Below are 17,825 nucleotides of genomic sequence, written 5' to 3'. Positions count from 1 at the left end.
AGCTAGAGATTTGAGATTTCGGTTGTCTTACCTAGACTCAGGTGAGTGGGTTCACTCACATGTTTATTTTATTGTATTTCGTATTTTTGTCAAACCATGTAAATTTTCTATGTGCAAATTATTTATTTTATCCTTATGTGTAAAAATTAAATTGTTGTAAATTTCTGTATGCAAATATATTTATTTCATCCGTACGTGCGAAAATTTAATTGTTTAGTTTAGAGACTCAAAAACATTAACATTATTTTTATTTTAATTGCAATTAGTAATAAAATTTAATAAAGCACATTCTCATTTTATTTATTTATTTTGTCATCGTACACATAGAGAGTATTAATAAGGCTTCGTGCATCTCAAGCATATTGAGATGCATGGCCGGTCATGATTCCTATTTTGGGTCGTGACACTCTCTCTCTCTCTCTCTCTCTCTCTCTCTCTCTCTCTCTCGCCCTCTTCAATTCGGAGAAGGCAGACTCGGGCAACCTGAGTCTAGCCTTCTCCTTTTAAGTCTTGGATTTAGGTCGGGTTGGATCCGAATCCAAGGGACCCGACCCGGTTCCATTAGCTTAATTGGATTGGGCCTAAGGCCCAATCTATTTAAGTATTGGTTGAGTGGGCTGTGGACCAACTGTAGCCCAGCCCAACTGATTGGACTTGTGTTGGCCCAAATTATTAATTTTTGAGTTAAATTGTAGAAAATTTTAATATTTTTTATTTAAATATTATCCATTTAACCCTCTGTTGCTGGTTGCCGCTTGGAGCTATGAAAGGGAAGGCTATGCTTGGTGAAGGGGAAGGTTGTGCTCGGCTGCTCACTTGCAAGATCAAGAGAGCCTCGGCAAGATCAAGAGAGGCGACCGGAGACAAGGAGGTCAGTGGAGGTTGAGGGAGGTGACTTTTCGAGAGTAGGGAGAGAGAATGATGGGGTTAGATTTTTTAAACGGTTAATAGGTTAGCTTGAAGATCCGATCCGTTATCGAATCAGATCCATTACCATTAGGTACTCCCGCAAAATAATTTAGTGGGATGCTCAGCCTGCTATGCACCTTGACGGTCTGCCACACAATTTTGGCAACTCGCCAAAAAGGCCTAGGCGACCTAGCCACCAAGCTGAGGCCACTTGGGTAGTTTGTGGGGAGGCCAGCATGCCGCCCCGCCATGGCAGCCACCTTGGCCGATTTTTAAAATACTAATGACAGATTATTTTCATTACAATTGACATAAATTATATAAATCAGATTCTTTTCTTTTATTTATTCTTGTCATGATGTACTTAGAAAGTATTAGTAAGACTTTGTGTATCTCAAGTGTATTGAGGTACATGGTCAATCATGATTCCGATTTTAAGTTGTGACAAACTGCCAAGCCTATTCCAACAATTTATGGTCATAGCCAAGTTCTCTGTCTTAACAAGTTAGTCAAAACTTTAGTGACTTTAATAAAAGATAAAATCTAAGCAACATTAGCAAAACAAGAATGAGGATAATACATAAGACGATAGAAAAACTAAGAAACGTAGTTGTAGGCTCTTACATGCTGCTCACAGGCAGACCAGATAAATGTGGCATTGCTATACTCAGTATCATGTGTTATGGTAGAAGAATATAAAATAAATTTGACAAACTGCAAAAGGGTGCCAATCACTCAATATGCACAACTTTGCATCAAATCAGGGATAAAATGAAGAGCTTACCTTTATATCTTCTACAAAAGATGCTTTTTCATTCTCTAACAAAGGTGATATGTCTCTGCCATTGTCCCCGATGTCTAGAGATTGAGGATTGCTTACGGAAGAAAGGAGCACTTCTGCATTAAAATAAATAGTTAAATTAGAAGATGTAGCAAATTAAGTACGGATCTACAATACTGAAAAATGGTAACATCAAAATTTGACATTCATTGACCGCTAACTATAATGCTTTACTAGTAAGATTAAACACTCAATAAAAAAATAAAGAACATAGAAATATGCCCAACCTGTTGAATTTTCTTTGCACAGAGAATCAGATTGTGGAGATTTGACCCCTTCATAATCTTTATTTTCCTGCTTTAGTACTTCACAACTTTTGGGCTTCTGATCTAAATTCTGATTTTAACTAGCAATATTATATTATATTGTAAAGATAGCAGATAGCAAAAGAAACGTATCTCATACACAATTTAAACTATTGTTGGTTCTTACCTAGATCAACATGACTAGAAAGAAAAAAAATGAAAAATTGAGAAGAATGTAGAAAAATTTAGTGAGACTACAAACTATATATGGAAGCAAATTATATGCAAATGCACAATCATGGTTCACAATTTATGCCAATAAAGATACATATTGGACGATATCCGATGTATTGAAAAGCGGAAAAAGCGGCTGTCAAGGCGACCGCCAAGGCAGGGCGACACATCGGCCACACCGCCATTCCGTCTGGCACTTGTGCAAGGCGGTCTGCTGCCTAAGTGCCAAAAAGTGCTAGGCGGACTGCGCGGCCCAATAAGGCGGTTGGCAATTCTACTCGCCAACCCGCCTTATTAGCTTTTTATAACGGATCTAATTATCCACTAAAAATAACTAAAAGTATCATTAACCATTATATAAAAAGTTAAAACCTCTCCTCTCTCTCTCATTGCGCCCCTCTCTCGCTGCTCTCCTCTTTAAAACCCTAAATCCCTAATCCGTCTTCGATTGTCCTCTCTGGCTCTCCCTTCTACGACCGGCGATAGAGGTATGGGCCACTGTCCTTTTTCCTTCTCTCTCACTTTGTCACTCTCTCAGAATCTCACTCTCTTTCATTCTCTTCCTCTCTCTTTCTCACTCCTCTCTCATAGTCTTATTCTCTCAGTCTCGCAACAAAGGGTTTTTTATTTTCAATTTTGTCGTAATTAGTTAATATGTTAGTGACTTAGTTCTTAACTTCTTATTTCTTAATTTCTTATTACTTAAGATAATATGTTATGCTAGACAGTTAGAGAAATCATTGAAGTAATTATCTACTAATCTGTTGAATGTTTCTGTTTCTGTTGAATGTTCTTTCTTTGTTTCTATTAATTAAGATTGTTAATTACTTAATTCAGTAAGTTTTTCTCTGTTTCTCATTACTCAATTCCTCTAGTTATGATTGTAAACTTGTTGCTAGGAACTTATGGTTGTGATAATTTTGAATGTTTGATTATATATTTATGTTATTTCTTATGGGCATTATGGTTGTGAACTTGTTAATTGTTACTATGGTTATGAATTGTGATTATGTTATTTAGTATTTTAATTTAATGCACTATTAAAAATTTTGTATATACTAATACTATATTGGTTACAACTTACATATTAGTATATAATGTATATTATATATATGTATTATATATGTATATTTTTTATTTTTTACTTTTTTATATTAAAAATGATAGAATGTCTTGTCACCAGCCTTCTGCCTAGGAAGCTAGGCGGTGGGGTGATCACCCGCCACCCGCAGCCGTCTTTTCAAACATTGACGATACCTATTGCATAGATCAAGGCTGATAGAAAGCAACAGCAAAAGCTACGAAGGTTTCTACTTTCAGTTGGGTTTCAATGACATTGGCCTATAAAAGGCAGTTTCAACTATGTATTAATCATTTCAGCCGATACAAAATCAATTTCCCCCTCATTCTACATGTGAAATCAGAATCTGACCTATAATAACCTAGACTCAAATAATAATAATAATAATAATAATAATAATAATAATAATAATAATAATTTAAGGACACAACTTCAATTGACCTCATGCCAAAGAAGTAGGTGGGCACGGGTGGGGTCACCATGCGCCCCAAGTGATGGGCTCCCACCACCACCAATGAGAGCCTCATCCACTACCCCTCTCTCGCTTATTGCACCTCCCCTTCGAGCTCTCTCTTTTCCCCCTTGTCGGCTAACCCCACCCACTTCATATTGCAGTTGGGAAGCGCCACCCTCGAGACCACTAACTTCTTTTTCTCTTCTCTCTCTCTCTCTTATTCTCTTTCTTGGGATCGGATTGTCCGAAACCAAGGCACTGACAAGAGGCCATTTGTTGGACCCCTCCTCGTTGACTCAACTCCCTCTCCCCTTCCCTTCCTCTCTTCTTCTGCCTTCTTCTTCCCTGTTGCAACAATGCTAGGCTCAATCCAACATTATAGTTGTGAGGTTTTTTCCCCCTTTTCCTTTTCTATTATTTATTTATTAGTTAATTTAAATTAGATTTGTGAACATTTAGTTTCAAGAATATGTACTCACTAAGATGTAACTAGCTAAGTGTAATTATATTAATTAGTTATAATTATAAATATTTGCACATAAATATATCAGCAGCTTATATACTTTTATTAGATTAATACATAGATTTATTAATTATAATCAGATTCATATCTGCTTATATTCATATTTATATATATGTACATGTATCTTTTATTATATACAATTATGTATAAAATAAAAATAATAGGCTTAAAAGTTTATAATTTTACATGACCAAGTAGACTATTTTATGTGTAATTAATAATTAGTTAAGCAAGAGTAATAATCACAAAATAATTAAATTATAATGAGATTTTGTATGTACTTGTATTTGTGTTTTCATAAAAAAAAAGAATAACAATTAAATACTTACTCTATAATTAGCAAAGCTAGAATTACTAATAAGTAAAAATAGATCGTAGTAGTAGCATATTAATGTAATCAGAATTAAATGTATAATATAAATCTAGATACTTAATAAAAGTAAAAAATGTAACTAGAAACCTAATAAATCATTATATTTTATACAAATGAATTCTAATTGGTTAAAAGGGGCTTACTAAAAAGGAGTTGGTGTTTGATTGACATGCGTAAGAAAATAAGAGTTTGTATATCCTGTGATCATATTGTGAATAGTCTTACCTACTAGACACATTTTCTAAATTTAGATATATAATATAATTATTATATGTATGCATTTTGCTTCAGCTTCTAGCATGATTATATGATCGTATATAAAGGTGATTGGAGATGCGCATATTATTTATTTATTGAGTTGATCTATAACATGAGTATGTATATGATAGATATATAATTAGAGAATGCATGTTATCATATTTTCTAACTCCTTTACCACTTAAATTTTTGAGATACATAATTGGTTATAGTATTCAAGGTATGCTTTTATATATGACAGAATTATAAAACTAAGAATCAAGTGTTAACCAAATTTTGTAGTCTAGCATAATGAATAATATTCAGAGTTAAGATTGACAGAATTATCGAGCGACTGACATGCATCATGATTGTTATACATCATATATTATTATATTTGGTGATATTATAGTATGATTATATCTTGTATAACAAAGACAATGTGAGCTAAAAGTTAGGTGATATAGATGATAATTTATATGGAAATTGAGTTGTACCACCCTTACTACATTAGACTATGATTTGTATAATAGATTGCATTCTACACATTAGGCTATATTGTTATTCATGGATTAGTTGTAAACTTGATGGTTTTTTGTGGCCTATGTGCGTCCTACGTATTTTCTAGTTAATTAGCATTACTCTGACATATACAAAAATTCTTGTGCTAAAAGATCTATTTAAATTCTAGTATGATTTATCTTTTAAATGGATTATCTTGGATACAAGAGTATTTTTGTGTTAATACTAATCTGTCATGTCACATGCCTCATGCGTGTGGTATGGACATATGGGTTTGCACGTGAATGTGAGGGGTAGGGGTGTTACACGACTGATTATAGGTTAATCTACCGAACTGGAGGTAGATCTGACTCTAACTAGAGGGAGATCTAACAAGTTTTAAGCTCTAATTATGTGTTCACCAAAATATGAGTTTCTTTTCCCTATCAAACATCTACAGGACATTTCCCTATAGAGGAAGCTGTAGGCCTGCAGCCGCCAACCAAATTTCTCCACAAATTCATTACATTAAGTGAGTAATCTGAATTTTCTTATTTTTAGGTCATGCTTACTAATTTTTTAATCGTCAATGAGAAAGTCACATTATTTCCCATCAGCACCACATTCATAGCACCCAACCCAACCATATTTTTCTTGAACTTTCCATCATTTTTTAGAATTTTCTATAATTCACAAATAGCTTGATATTGAATGGTCAATATGGGTGTGAGAACTGAAGAAAAAATAATAATAAAATAAAGTGAAATAATTTTGAGAGAGGAGGGTGCATGTGCTCTACAAGTGCAACCCCCTCCCCTCTCCCTCTCCGACACGCGACGAGGCGCTACAGAAAATTTGCCGAATCCAAATCTAATTCAGATTTGAATCTTTGCCCTATAAATTAAACCCTAAATTTTCTCTCCCCTTAATCCTCCTCAACCTCCTCCTCTCTTCTTCTTCTCCTCCTTCGCTTTCTCATCGTCAGAGTCACGCCGTGGAATCGGCCTGCTGGAGTGTCGCCGGAGCCATCAGAGACCACCACGTGACTCCTTGGTAAGCCCTCTCCCACCCCTCAAATTTAATTTCAGTTTAATAAGGTAAAATGAAAATACCTAATTTGTGGGATTTCGGCTTCGGTGACCGGCGGCTTCGGGCTACTGCTACTCGTGCTCAAGAGCTCCAAGCCATTGGCCTTGCGCCATGGTTGCCTTCTGGGAGAGCCCTCATGGCTCTAATCACCGTCGACTGTGAGTTGGAGTGTGGTCGTCATCGTCGTCGGCAACTTCTCCTCCACCTCGTGTGGTTGCTGTGGCCACGATTGTGAGGGGGGGAGCTTAAGGTGTGGCTAGCGACCGCCGTCGTCGGCGGTCGCCAATGGACTTTCTCTCTCTCTTTCCCTCTCTCTTTCTCTCTCGCCCTTCAATTCCTTTCGGTTCGGAGAAGGCAGACTCGGGCAACCCGAGTCTGGCCTTCTCCCTTTATGTTTTTGGGTTCGGGTCAGGTTGGATCCGAATCCAAGGAACCCGTCCTGGTTCCATTAATTAATTGGATTGGACCCAAGGCCCAATCCATTTAAGTGTTAGTTGGATGGGCTGCAAGCTAACTGCAGCCCAACCAACTGATTTGGGCTTATTTTGGCCAAAATTATTAATTTTTGAGTTAAATTGTAGAAAATTTTTAATATTTTTTTAATTTAAAAATGTTATTGTTATTTATTATTAAAGGTGATGATTTTTAGCACGTAAGCTAGGGATTTGAGATTCAGTTGTCTTGCCTAAACTTAGGTGAGTGGGTTCACTCACATATTTATTTTTATTATATTTCGTACCTTTGCTAGACTATGTAAATTTTCGATGTGCAAATTTATTTATTTCATCCTTACGTGCAAAAATTTAATTGTTAAATTTTCTATGTGCATTTAATCATTATACTCAGTGCATCACCATACTTTGTGCAAATATTAAATTTAGCGAAAAGAAAAATGAGACTAGTATCAGTACGACTTAGATAACAATCCCGGTATAAATCACTTGCGATTTTCCGTGGTGACTTAAGTCTATCTAAAAGTCCATGGGAAAGTCCTAAATCAGATCACTACGGTGACTTTTTTAGGTGATTCTGGTGGGATTACGAAACAGTCCTATGATGAATGAGAAATTTCCAAGGTGATTCTAACTTCTCTCAACGGTTAGTGGAAAAGACAAAATGTATTAATCACATAGTGATACCATCTAATGACCCTAACCGGATCAGCTATAAAGAAAAGTCCCAAGCGTCATCTCGAAGTGACTTCTAGTTGATGTGGATTTACAGAGTATAGACCCATTGAGACATATGACAGTACAAATATTGGAAAGATGTTAATATGTTGAAACTGAACAAGGTTACAAGTTATGACTCGCTATTGTTATCATTGTCATTATTTAAAGAGCATGCCTATTGCAATTTGTTATGGATATTGTTGCTTTTAGTTTAATTTTATTCAGCATTAATATAATTTAGAATTTATTTGGTTTTCGAGTAGATTCCACTCATTGAGCTATAGTTGTTGGCTCATGGATTTCTTTTCATTTTTTATTTATTTATCTATCTCAGGTAATAGTCAATGTGGAGACTGAACAAGACGTGCCCGAACTCCACCTCCACTTAGGCTATTTACTTTTCCACTCTTTTGGATTTTTATGCTTTAGATTAAAAGTTAAATTTATTTCATTTAGAGACTCATTTTAATGACATTGTTTTATAATAATTGCAATTAATTTTAAATTTAATAAATTAGATCTTCGTTTATTTATTTTTGCCATCGTACACTTAAAAAGTATTAATAAGGCTTTGTGTATCTCAAGCATATTGAGGTGCATGACCGATCATGATTCCTATTTCGAGTCATGACAATGGGTGACATATATCAAATTTTCGAATGTGCAATATTGATACTGATATTTAGAATTCTGTGTACACCAACAATGAGTACCAAGCCATTAGCCCTAACTATATCTATATAAGGTCAACTAAATGGAATGCTTTTCTCCATTAATCTTTATTTAGTACGTTTATTTGTTCAAGCGAGGTGCTATCATTTTTTTTTCTTACTAATTCTCCCCATGCCAGTTTTATTTTTCCTATCACTCTTAAGGAACCTTCTATGTTAATAAAATCACCCCTGTATGTGGTACACTACATGATTTTTTTGGAGTCATAATTATGCTATCTATTCTCACGTAATTGATCATGTATAAGTGCTACCTCCAATGCTTTTCCTAATATTATCATTTCTTTCTTCATATTTTCTGCTAACACTTCTCATCCACCTCAACATCCACATCTTGTACACTCTCAACCTATGAAACCTTATTTCCTAGTTTCCAATGTCTTAATCCAAAAACAATTGAAAATTATGTAGAAATGCACATGGATATTAAAAAAGATAGTTGTATGCAGAAGATATCCAGATTTATGACCTTTTCCTTATGTGGCATTGAATGCAACTCTGATGAGGTATGACTTCCAGTGACACCTCCCATCAATGCACACTCTTGCTTAAAGTTGACTATGGAATCAGTATGTGCAGATTCTGTTAAGAAACCATTGCATGAAAAGAATTAATAGCATAACAAAAGAATAAAGAGAGAATGGATGAGAATAATATTTAAAACCTAACCTTTTGGATCAACCAAAGATAGCATCTCCCTGACTCCAGATTCTGTTTGTTCTTCTGTTCCATTGTTGCCATGCCCCATTTCAGAAAAGCTCTCATGTCTCTAAAATGATTGAATATGGCTTCAATTAAGTTAGTGATGCATATGGAACCAGAAGATGCTTAGCTATACCTTCATGTAGACAAATTAACTACCTCACTGGTTTGCTTTTCTGAGCCACCACTGGAGGCACTGGAACAAGTAGTATTTGAAGCTCCTGGCTGAGAATAAATGGTAGTAATGCCTCAACAAGAAATTAGTGTAAAAAATGCAGCTGCTTTTTAATACATTAAACTGGCAGACTGCCCATAAGACATGAAGTCAAGATCATTGTATAATACACTGTCATGATCCTAACCTTTCATTGTACAATACACTGTCATGATTCTAACCTTTACATTTTCCGGGATAAATCCACTTTTCTCCAGTATTAAGGATCTAACTGTGGAACTTAAATCTTCAGTTGGACTTCCTGTTAAGAAAATGGCATTGAACACATCCAAATGGCTAGGGCTTTAGTATGCACTTGCAGTATGACTTTATAAGAACAGGTAGGACAAGGTAAGATGAAATCATTAATAAGTTGACCTTTTATATTTAGACCAGCTAAAGTTATTTTAGGACCAAAACATATCAGCTCTTGGGTATCCTTGTTGACAGGTGTGCTTCCTTGTAGCTGTGGCACAAAAATGAACTACATTTACTCATGCAAAATGTAACTGAGAATAATATATAACATCATAATGGTGTTCTATGAAGACCAGGCACTCAATAATATGACCCGACAAATATAAACTTTGTAGCAGAATGTTAGGATGAACATTGAACACCCACATATGCACCACAGTTATCCCTCTTGATGACCTGTTATTGCTTATGTTATTATGTCAACCGGGGACTCTTCAGATGAAGAACATTCACAAATAAGTAGGTCTGCCAAAATCAGTAGGCAGTAAAACACTAAATTCCTATCTCCAGCAAGTTGAACATAAAATGAGAACTTTCAAGTTCCCAACACAGTAGATCTGGAATAACCAATTTTAATAATCCAAGCAAGAACAGTCTACCAGTTGAAGAAAGCGTAAGGACTATCATTTAATGTTCTTAAATCTCACCACAAAATCATTGTGAGCTGCATCAGTACTTTTCAGCTTATCTTGATTTGAAGGATATAGTAGCGGGCCAGTTGCAAGACAAAAAGATAATCCGTCGAGTCCAGAAGAAAATTCTTCCACATAAGAATGATTTTGGCATGAAGAACAAGAATTTATCTTCCTCAACTCTTTTTCAAGTTCCAGAATTTGGCAATCCTTCTTTCGGATGGCTTCCTTCAAACTTTCAGCAGCATTCTCAGATTCCTGTTGCAATATTAATATTAGAGTGAACTAATGAATGGCGGCTCAAAGGTATAAAATGATGAAATAAAACTCACAAAAACATGTTTACCACTAAGTAGTAGTCCTAAAACAACAGATATTTAACAATTAACAGAATGATGGAAGTCAAATTACTCAATGATAGAGGTGTCAAAAAAAATGAGCGGCTCAAGCTTGGCTTGGCTAAAGCTCGGGCTCGGCTCAGCTCAAGCATGGGCTCGACTCGGTGCTTGAGCCGAGCCTGAGCTGAAGCCGGCTTGCTCAAGCTCGGCTCGATAGGCTTGTTTACACTCCTGAGTGGCAGTGGCAAAACTGTCTAAGTGTTGGGACGAGGAGAGAAGTGAGAAGGAATGTACCATTACAGCCTAAATCACATCAATATTAAAGATTAATCTCATCAATTTAATACGCATTATAGATTAACCATCAGATATAAAACCAAAGCAAAAGTGCAAATCATTATGCATCTAGAAAGCTGTTGGATTTTACCGAGTTTCTCAATTAATATTGGTAGCTGCATGGGTAGATTCTATCACATCATGGGCAAATTCTATCACACCAATCCTCTCAATCGTTCTTTTTTTAGCCTTCTTCTAGCCTTTCTATTTGTTTTTTATGATGGAGAATGAATAGAATGTATATTTAATGCTTGGATCATTGTGGATTGTCTTTTTCGATTGCACACCTCACCAACTGAAGGAATACTTATTAAAAGCAACAACTTTTGTCGAAATGAGGAACAAACATTTCCGACCACCTCATCCTCCTCCTTCAGCTTCCCCGTCACCTCCTCCTTCAGCTTCCCGAGTCTGCCACCTCCTCCTTCGGCAAGCTGCCACCTCCAGCTTGAGCTTGAATAGGGCTTGATAATAGGCTCAATTTAGGCTCGAGCGCGGCTCGGCATCACTATACTTCGTGCTAATATTAAAATTTGTGAAAAGAAAAAATGAGATTAGTATTAATATGACTTAGAGAACAGTCCCGGTATAAATCGTTGCGATTTTCCGTGGTGACTCAAGTCTATCTGGAAGTCCAAGGGAAAGTCCTAAGTTAGATCACTGTGGTGACTTTCTTAGGTGACTCTAGCGGGGTTAGGGAACAGTCCTAGGAAAAATGAGAAAAACTTCCTAGGTGACTCTAACTTCTCTCAACGGTTAGAGGAAAAGACAGAGTGTGTTGATCACAGGGTGATACCCTCTGATGACCCTAACCGGATCAGCTATGAAGAAAAATCCCGAGCGTCATCTCGAGGTAACTTCTAGTTGATGTGGATCCACAGGGTTTAGACCCATTGAGACATATGACAGTATAAATATCAAAAAGATGTAATATGTTGGAAAACGTGCAAGGTTACAAGTTGTGACATTTCTCTATTGTTACCATTGTTATTATGTAGAGAGCATGCCTATTGCATACTATCATGGATATTGTTGCTTTTAGTTAATTTATTCAACATTAATATGTTTTAAAAATTTATTTGGTTCGAGTGGATTCCACTCACTGAGCTATAGTTGTTGGCTCACGAGTTCTATTGTTTTTTTTGTATTTGTTTATTTATTTCAGGTAATAGTCAGCGGGGCGACTAAGCGTGATGTACCCGGATTCCACCTCCACTTAGGATTCACCTATTTACCTTTCCGCTCTTTTAGATTTTGTGCTTTAGATTAGAAGGTTTTATTTTATTTTATTTTAGTTTAGAGACTCATAAACATTAACATTGTTTATTTTATTTCAATTGCATTTAGTAATAAAATTTTAATAAAGCACATTCTCATTTTATTTATTTATCTTGTCATCGTATACGTAGAGAGTATTATTAAGGCTTCGTGCAACTCAAGCATATTGAGATGCATGGCCGGTCATGATTCCTATTTTGGGTCGTGACACCTATTCAATGACCAAATGTGAGTATACTTGTGTGTTAAGATGCCCTAATGCTTTTTTAGAAATTTATTTGCACATCAATTATATCACAGTTGGTTGAAGGCAAGATTTCCTATCAAGCTATGCAGGTTATGACAATTCCTTTGGCTAATTTGTTAATGAGCATGTTCAATCCTAATGACCAAACATGATATTCATACAAAACAAATAACTTCTGAATAAATAAAGTGCAAATATGATACCGAGAATTATGGAAAAAAACATAGACGATGAGAATTACCGAAAGTTTTTGCTTATACTGCTTTAGAACAACCCATATAGCCCTTGCAAAGTTCCTCATTAGTTCTTCATTTCTTGTCACTCTTTGTAATTCAGCATAGAGGTCATTGTGAAGTCCCATGCTTATTGACATTGTTTCAGTAGATTCTGGAGAAATATTTTATTTGATGGTTCGATCTCTTTAATAGAATGAACTATAAATTCATTCATTGGCAACCAAAATCAAAATTAGAACAGAACAATGTTCGGTCTGAACAGAAACAGATAGTAAACAATGGAGAAATTCAATCTATCTATCCAACAATTTCTGCAAGAGTTCTATAGAAAATATTATCATTGCAAGAAAGTGCTTTTGAACCTTTATGAGAAGATTGATGTTCATCATTTGCATCCAAATCACTTTTTCCTCCAACCTGAAGAAGAAAGAAAATGGAAATGAAATGTGTACTCGGATTATTCTTGACAATGTGATGTTGAAGTGAATTTCGATCATATACTATGATTACTAAAAGTTTTCTCATTTTGATTGTAAAGTCAGACACTGTCAATTGAACTGCTGCTCATAAGAATTTCTTGTTATATGTTATGTTAAAACTACCGGAGAGGCAGGGATTCAAAATGATGTAAGAAGTGGAATTGCATACTTTTCTTTTAATGAAAGCACCTTCTGAACTATAAGAAAAGCCGTGAAGATTTTACTTTCTATTAGTAGCAATATTAGAACATCAAAGAATATGTACTGATATTTGTGTATACATATTGTTAAGTTTCCGCACTAGCAAAGTAGACATGCCAGGAATTAAAATTCATAAGTTTCCGCACTAGCAAAGTAGACATGCCAGGAATTAAAATTCACCACAATCAACCACTGAAAACCAACGACAACATCAAGAAAGCACAAATCAGGCAATTTTTATTGAATGGATTAGCTATAAACTCTGGTTAGTTTCACTGCTGAAACTACATTTGTAGGTGGTAGGAAATGCAAAAAAGTTCCCTTAATAGTATAGTTTACACTAAATTGAAATTGAGCTCAACAAGACACACAAAATGTTGCATTTGACAATATAGTAGCTCCTCGAGAAAAGTGACTTCAGATCTTGTATATCAGCCTTTCCGACCTAGAAAGAAGCGTCCCATATTATGTGATGTCCCTTATGATAGCATGTTTTAATTTAATAAAATGTCATTAATCCTGAACTTCAGGAATTGCACCTTTATTTTCACTCAACTACTTATCTTTTGTTTAGGTAATGCTGATCTTTGAAGAACACAATCTCTTCCACTTCAGAAGTTCTATGGTCAAATTTTTTCTATGAAAACCATTAAAAGCTATCTCTAATTTAAGGATCACCGTTGTCCATTGTTAGCCTGTATTTATGTCGCCCAACTCCATATCATACTTCTCATCTTAGTTGTTCTTGGTGTTAAAGTAGGAGCCAATTAAGTTGAAGTGATAAACCATCAAAGGGGCCCCCACTACCAAATGATTTTGGACTTAATACGAGTTATGTTAGTGCAATTATTTTGTATTTTGTAATGGCAAATTCATGGACAAAAACACTTGTACTTGAGTTTATATATATATAGGGTTTAGGGTATACGGAAGACCAAGAAACTGCTTATGGCAGATCAGTTGTAACAAAGTAGTTGAAGATCCAAGTGTACGACAAATACAGCAGTTGTACCAGATGTCATTCAAACAGCACCAAGGAGTGTTCAAATGCAAGTACACAAAAGAAGACTAAAGTGGTGTTTGGACAACACTTCTGGGATTCACATAGTACAAACCAAAGATGTTCCTCACGATCTATTATAAGGATTCCAAAGATATTCAAAAGGGACTTGATTGATCCAATTGATATGGCCATAAGCCATCTAACTCAAGGATCCCTTAAGAAGCTTACTTTATACAGTGTGAGAAGTTGTTTTATTCCAAATGCCACTTCAGAGGAGCAGAACTACTACATCAACGTTTCTTCTTCAATGTCTCAAGGTACCAAGGCATAGGTGATCCAAGAAGGGGCGACATCAACCGGAGCTGATCTATTGTCACATAATAATTTATTGCAATGAACTGTGAGCAAGAGATAGAATTCAATAATTAGACATGCGGTCTAGAGGCAGATTATAAGTGAATCTTACTTTGTCATGTTATAAAAAGGTTATTCGAGTGATAAACGGGTTATCAGAGTCATAATTGGGTCATCGTGTCATAAACCGGTTATCATGTCATAAACGTGTTAGTGGGTTGAGTCTTTATCAGATTAAATGAGTTGAGAAAATAAACACAAACCCAACTTGATTATTAATTGGGTTAGGCGAGTTGACCTGTTTATGGCCCAAGCCCAATTAAACTAAACCTTCAAAAGCTGAGCTATTGTATCTGGTTATTAGACTCGGTCACATTTTGCTAGCCCCTAAGTGTGTGTAGACTAACATGGAACTCAAAACCCTAATTTGACAAGCAATATAAGAAACATAAATTAACTCAACCCAAATACCCTAGAATTGAATGACGAGAAATGGCAAAAACACAATTTTGAATGCCAATATGATGGAATTTGGCCAAACAAGAGTCCTACCACAGGCCATTAGGAATTTTGTTACTCTTCTTGTTCCCCATGGATGAGCAAAATCACTTCCAATTAAGTCAATCGCACTATGCCCATTTCCTAGTTCTTCGAATATAAAATATAAAAATTAATATTCTCTAAAAACTTAAGCTTTTAAAGTACTTGGTGAATTAAGAACAGAGGTCTTAAGTTTGAATCTCACCAAGCCTATTTGTATTCAAAATATAACCCTACACTAGTTTAGTATTCAAAATTTTATATCTTTTTAGAGTTCGATGCATTCAGTTTTTGACTTTTCTAGTTTGACTTCGTTTTGACTTTTCATAGCTCTCTCACCAAGTTGGTCAAGGTTTCTCTATGTCTCCTGAAATTTCATAGACAAAAGTAAAAAAAAGTGAGAAAAATTAATGCAACCATAGACCTACAGGACTACTTATAGACCAACAAAGAACTTGCAACCCTATTTTGACAAAAGAACTTTCCAAAATTATACATTTTGACCTAAATTCATAGAAACCTAAATTAACTTGGCCCAAACACATTGAAATAGCAGAAAGAATTACAAGTTCTAAATATAAAGATATAAGTAAAAAAAACTTTCCTAAAATGGCAAAGTACAATGTTCAAGGCCTAAAAGATGGATTTGGCCAAAAATTGTCTTGCCTCCTCATGACACTTGACTGCTATGGCTTTCTCCTCGTTGCATCATTTCCCATGGACCTATCAAATTTCGTCATATTTTAAGTTGACACATCATTCCTAGTTTCTAGTCAAACTTGAATCCAACTTCAATCATCAACCCCCAATCCTCCAAAAACACAAGCACTATCATTGTCAATACCAACACAGTCATCGCTGCCCTACACAACTCTAATCCAAACCGAGATCCGCTTTATAAACGGGCTAAAGTTATATAGCCACATGAAATAGAACTCAGTATATAACGTGCAAATCAAAGAAGCAAGTAAATCAAAACAAGTCAATAAGTACAATAGAACTAAGGCAGAATTACAACCAAATGTTGCTTTCAATTGCTACTCAAATAATAAAAGTAAAAAAAATTTAAAGTTTTCTGTCATTAGCCAGACTCAATCATATTCTAGAGTTATAAATGAACACTACTGGAAAGCATGTAAGTAATTCTACAAAAAAGTAACTTCAGCTAAAATAAGATATAAAAAAAGATATAAAACACACATTGGCATCAAAATCTTTGAAAGAACATACAAACGAAGATTCGAGATCATCAATTTTCCTTCGCTTTTTATTCTCTTGGCAAATTAGTGAAGCATTACTTCTCTTTTGAGAAGGCATACTAGACGAACCTTCAGCATTAGTAAACCTGAATAAAGGAGATGAAAGAGATGAACAAACCACAGAATTTAATGTGTCTACTAAAAAAAACTCTAATGAATTTAAGGTCAATTTCATCTAAAATATGCATGAACACAACTATAAGTAATATCCACATGAAACCTGGTCTTCAGCTGTAAAAGCAGAAGTGGAACAGAAACAAGAAATAAATTCTAGTTATTATTTACACTTTACTTCAAAATGTCTTATATGTTACCTTTCCTTAGTTGCATTTTCTTCAATCAAACTTATACTTAAGATAGTTGATTTTCTATCTACATCTTAAGAGCAGGAATAAGAAAAGCTAGATATAACTATCTGTATGCTTTCTGGAGAGTATTAAAATGTCAAAAAGAGTAAAAACACTCAGCACTAAAAGGAACAACACATGCACCTAGAACTCTTAATCATACATAAATATCTATATAAAGCAGTCATCCATTTTCATTTGCCAAGGAATGTGCACAGTAATTAGCAACAAATTTTGTACAGGAGGCAGGAAACGGAGGAAGGAAAAGAGGAACGAGGCACGAAGGTGTAAAAGTAATACTTTATTTTCATGTAAGGAGATGCTTGTCTCAATAAAAATGATGTATCCAGATAATCATGTTCCCCAGGCTTTACAGTTAGAATCTGCAGAACATGTGAATAAGACAATCATTAGATAACAATAATGTTGAACAATAAAAGTTATGGTGCAAATAATAGCTCCGGAACAGCCACAAAATATTGATCTCTAATATGTGATACCACCTGCCTGCATGTAAAACTATTCTAACATGTAGTAACTAAACTGCTAGTAACCTCTGCTTGAGATAAATTAAAGAACTTCTTTCTTTTTCTGTCTTTTCGAAATAATATATCTGAGTTGATTATCACTTAAATTGAAGTCTGAGATTATGGCTCAAGTTCCTAAAATGAATTACATCAAAATTTTCCTGACGAGTTGAGAGAAATTGTTAGAAATAAATTGTAAGAGAACTCAAGCTGCATCTTGTTTAACTAACATACCTTTTCAGGTTCTTTCTTGCAAAAAAAGAAAAAGAAAGAAGAAAGATCAAACAAGTTTAGTCGTCCAAATAAATAGGCGAAACATGCCCCCTTAACTAACGTGTGTTAATCACTAATTCTCATTTAACCGGTTTGCCTTTAATAGACAAAACTATGAAGCTCAAGTCAGAAAATCATTTTTCAAAATGAATTAAACTTGCATTACAGAGTTAAAATCTAAAATTTCACTGGTCACTTGGAGTGCCTAGCT

The 17,825-nt window shown here is 35.1% G+C and overlaps 1 protein-coding gene across 10 annotated transcripts in view; it reads right to left on the bottom strand.

The window, feature by feature from the left end:
* LOC140764015 (kinesin-like protein KIN-6) overlaps positions 1–17,825 on the bottom strand; it is a 54,316-nt gene that overhangs the window by 16,937 nt on the left and 19,554 nt on the right. For 4 of the 10 annotated variants that reach the window (XR_012104939.1, XM_073102429.1, XM_073102430.1 and 1 more), the window contains exons 9-20: positions 17,115–17,197; positions 16,409–16,553; positions 12,994–13,048; positions 12,637–12,782; positions 10,212–10,454; positions 9,685–9,772; positions 9,489–9,568; positions 9,252–9,317; positions 9,060–9,159; positions 8,860–8,972; positions 1,978–2,086; positions 1,694–1,806 (exon numbers count right to left, since the gene is read on the bottom strand). Coding sequence is in view for 6 of the 10 variants with exons in the window: in XM_073102429.1 (XP_072958530.1) it covers positions 1,694–1,806; positions 1,978–2,086; positions 8,860–8,972; positions 9,060–9,159; positions 9,252–9,317; positions 9,489–9,568; positions 9,685–9,772; positions 10,212–10,454; positions 12,637–12,782; positions 12,994–13,048; positions 16,409–16,553; positions 17,115–17,197 (1,341 nt within the window). In the remaining 4 variants the exon portion in view is untranslated. Of the gene's footprint in view, positions 1–864; positions 1,624–1,693; positions 1,807–1,977; positions 2,087–8,859; positions 8,973–9,059; positions 9,160–9,251; positions 9,318–9,488; positions 9,569–9,684; positions 9,773–10,211; positions 10,455–12,636; positions 12,783–12,993; positions 13,049–16,408; positions 16,554–17,114; positions 17,198–17,825 lie in introns of those variants that run through there. The other 6 variants (XR_012104941.1, XR_012104942.1, XM_073102433.1 and 3 more) reach the window with 5 other exon arrangements.

Source organism: Typha angustifolia, chromosome 7 (genome assembly GCF_048772165.1).
Source record: "Typha angustifolia cultivar Huaian chromosome 7, ASM4877216v1, whole genome shotgun sequence".
In the NCBI taxonomy this organism is placed as follows: domain Eukaryota; kingdom Viridiplantae; phylum Streptophyta; class Magnoliopsida; order Poales; family Typhaceae; genus Typha; species Typha angustifolia.
Note: the sequence above shows the minus strand (reverse complement) of the source record. Positions and strands in the feature narration are given on the sequence as shown.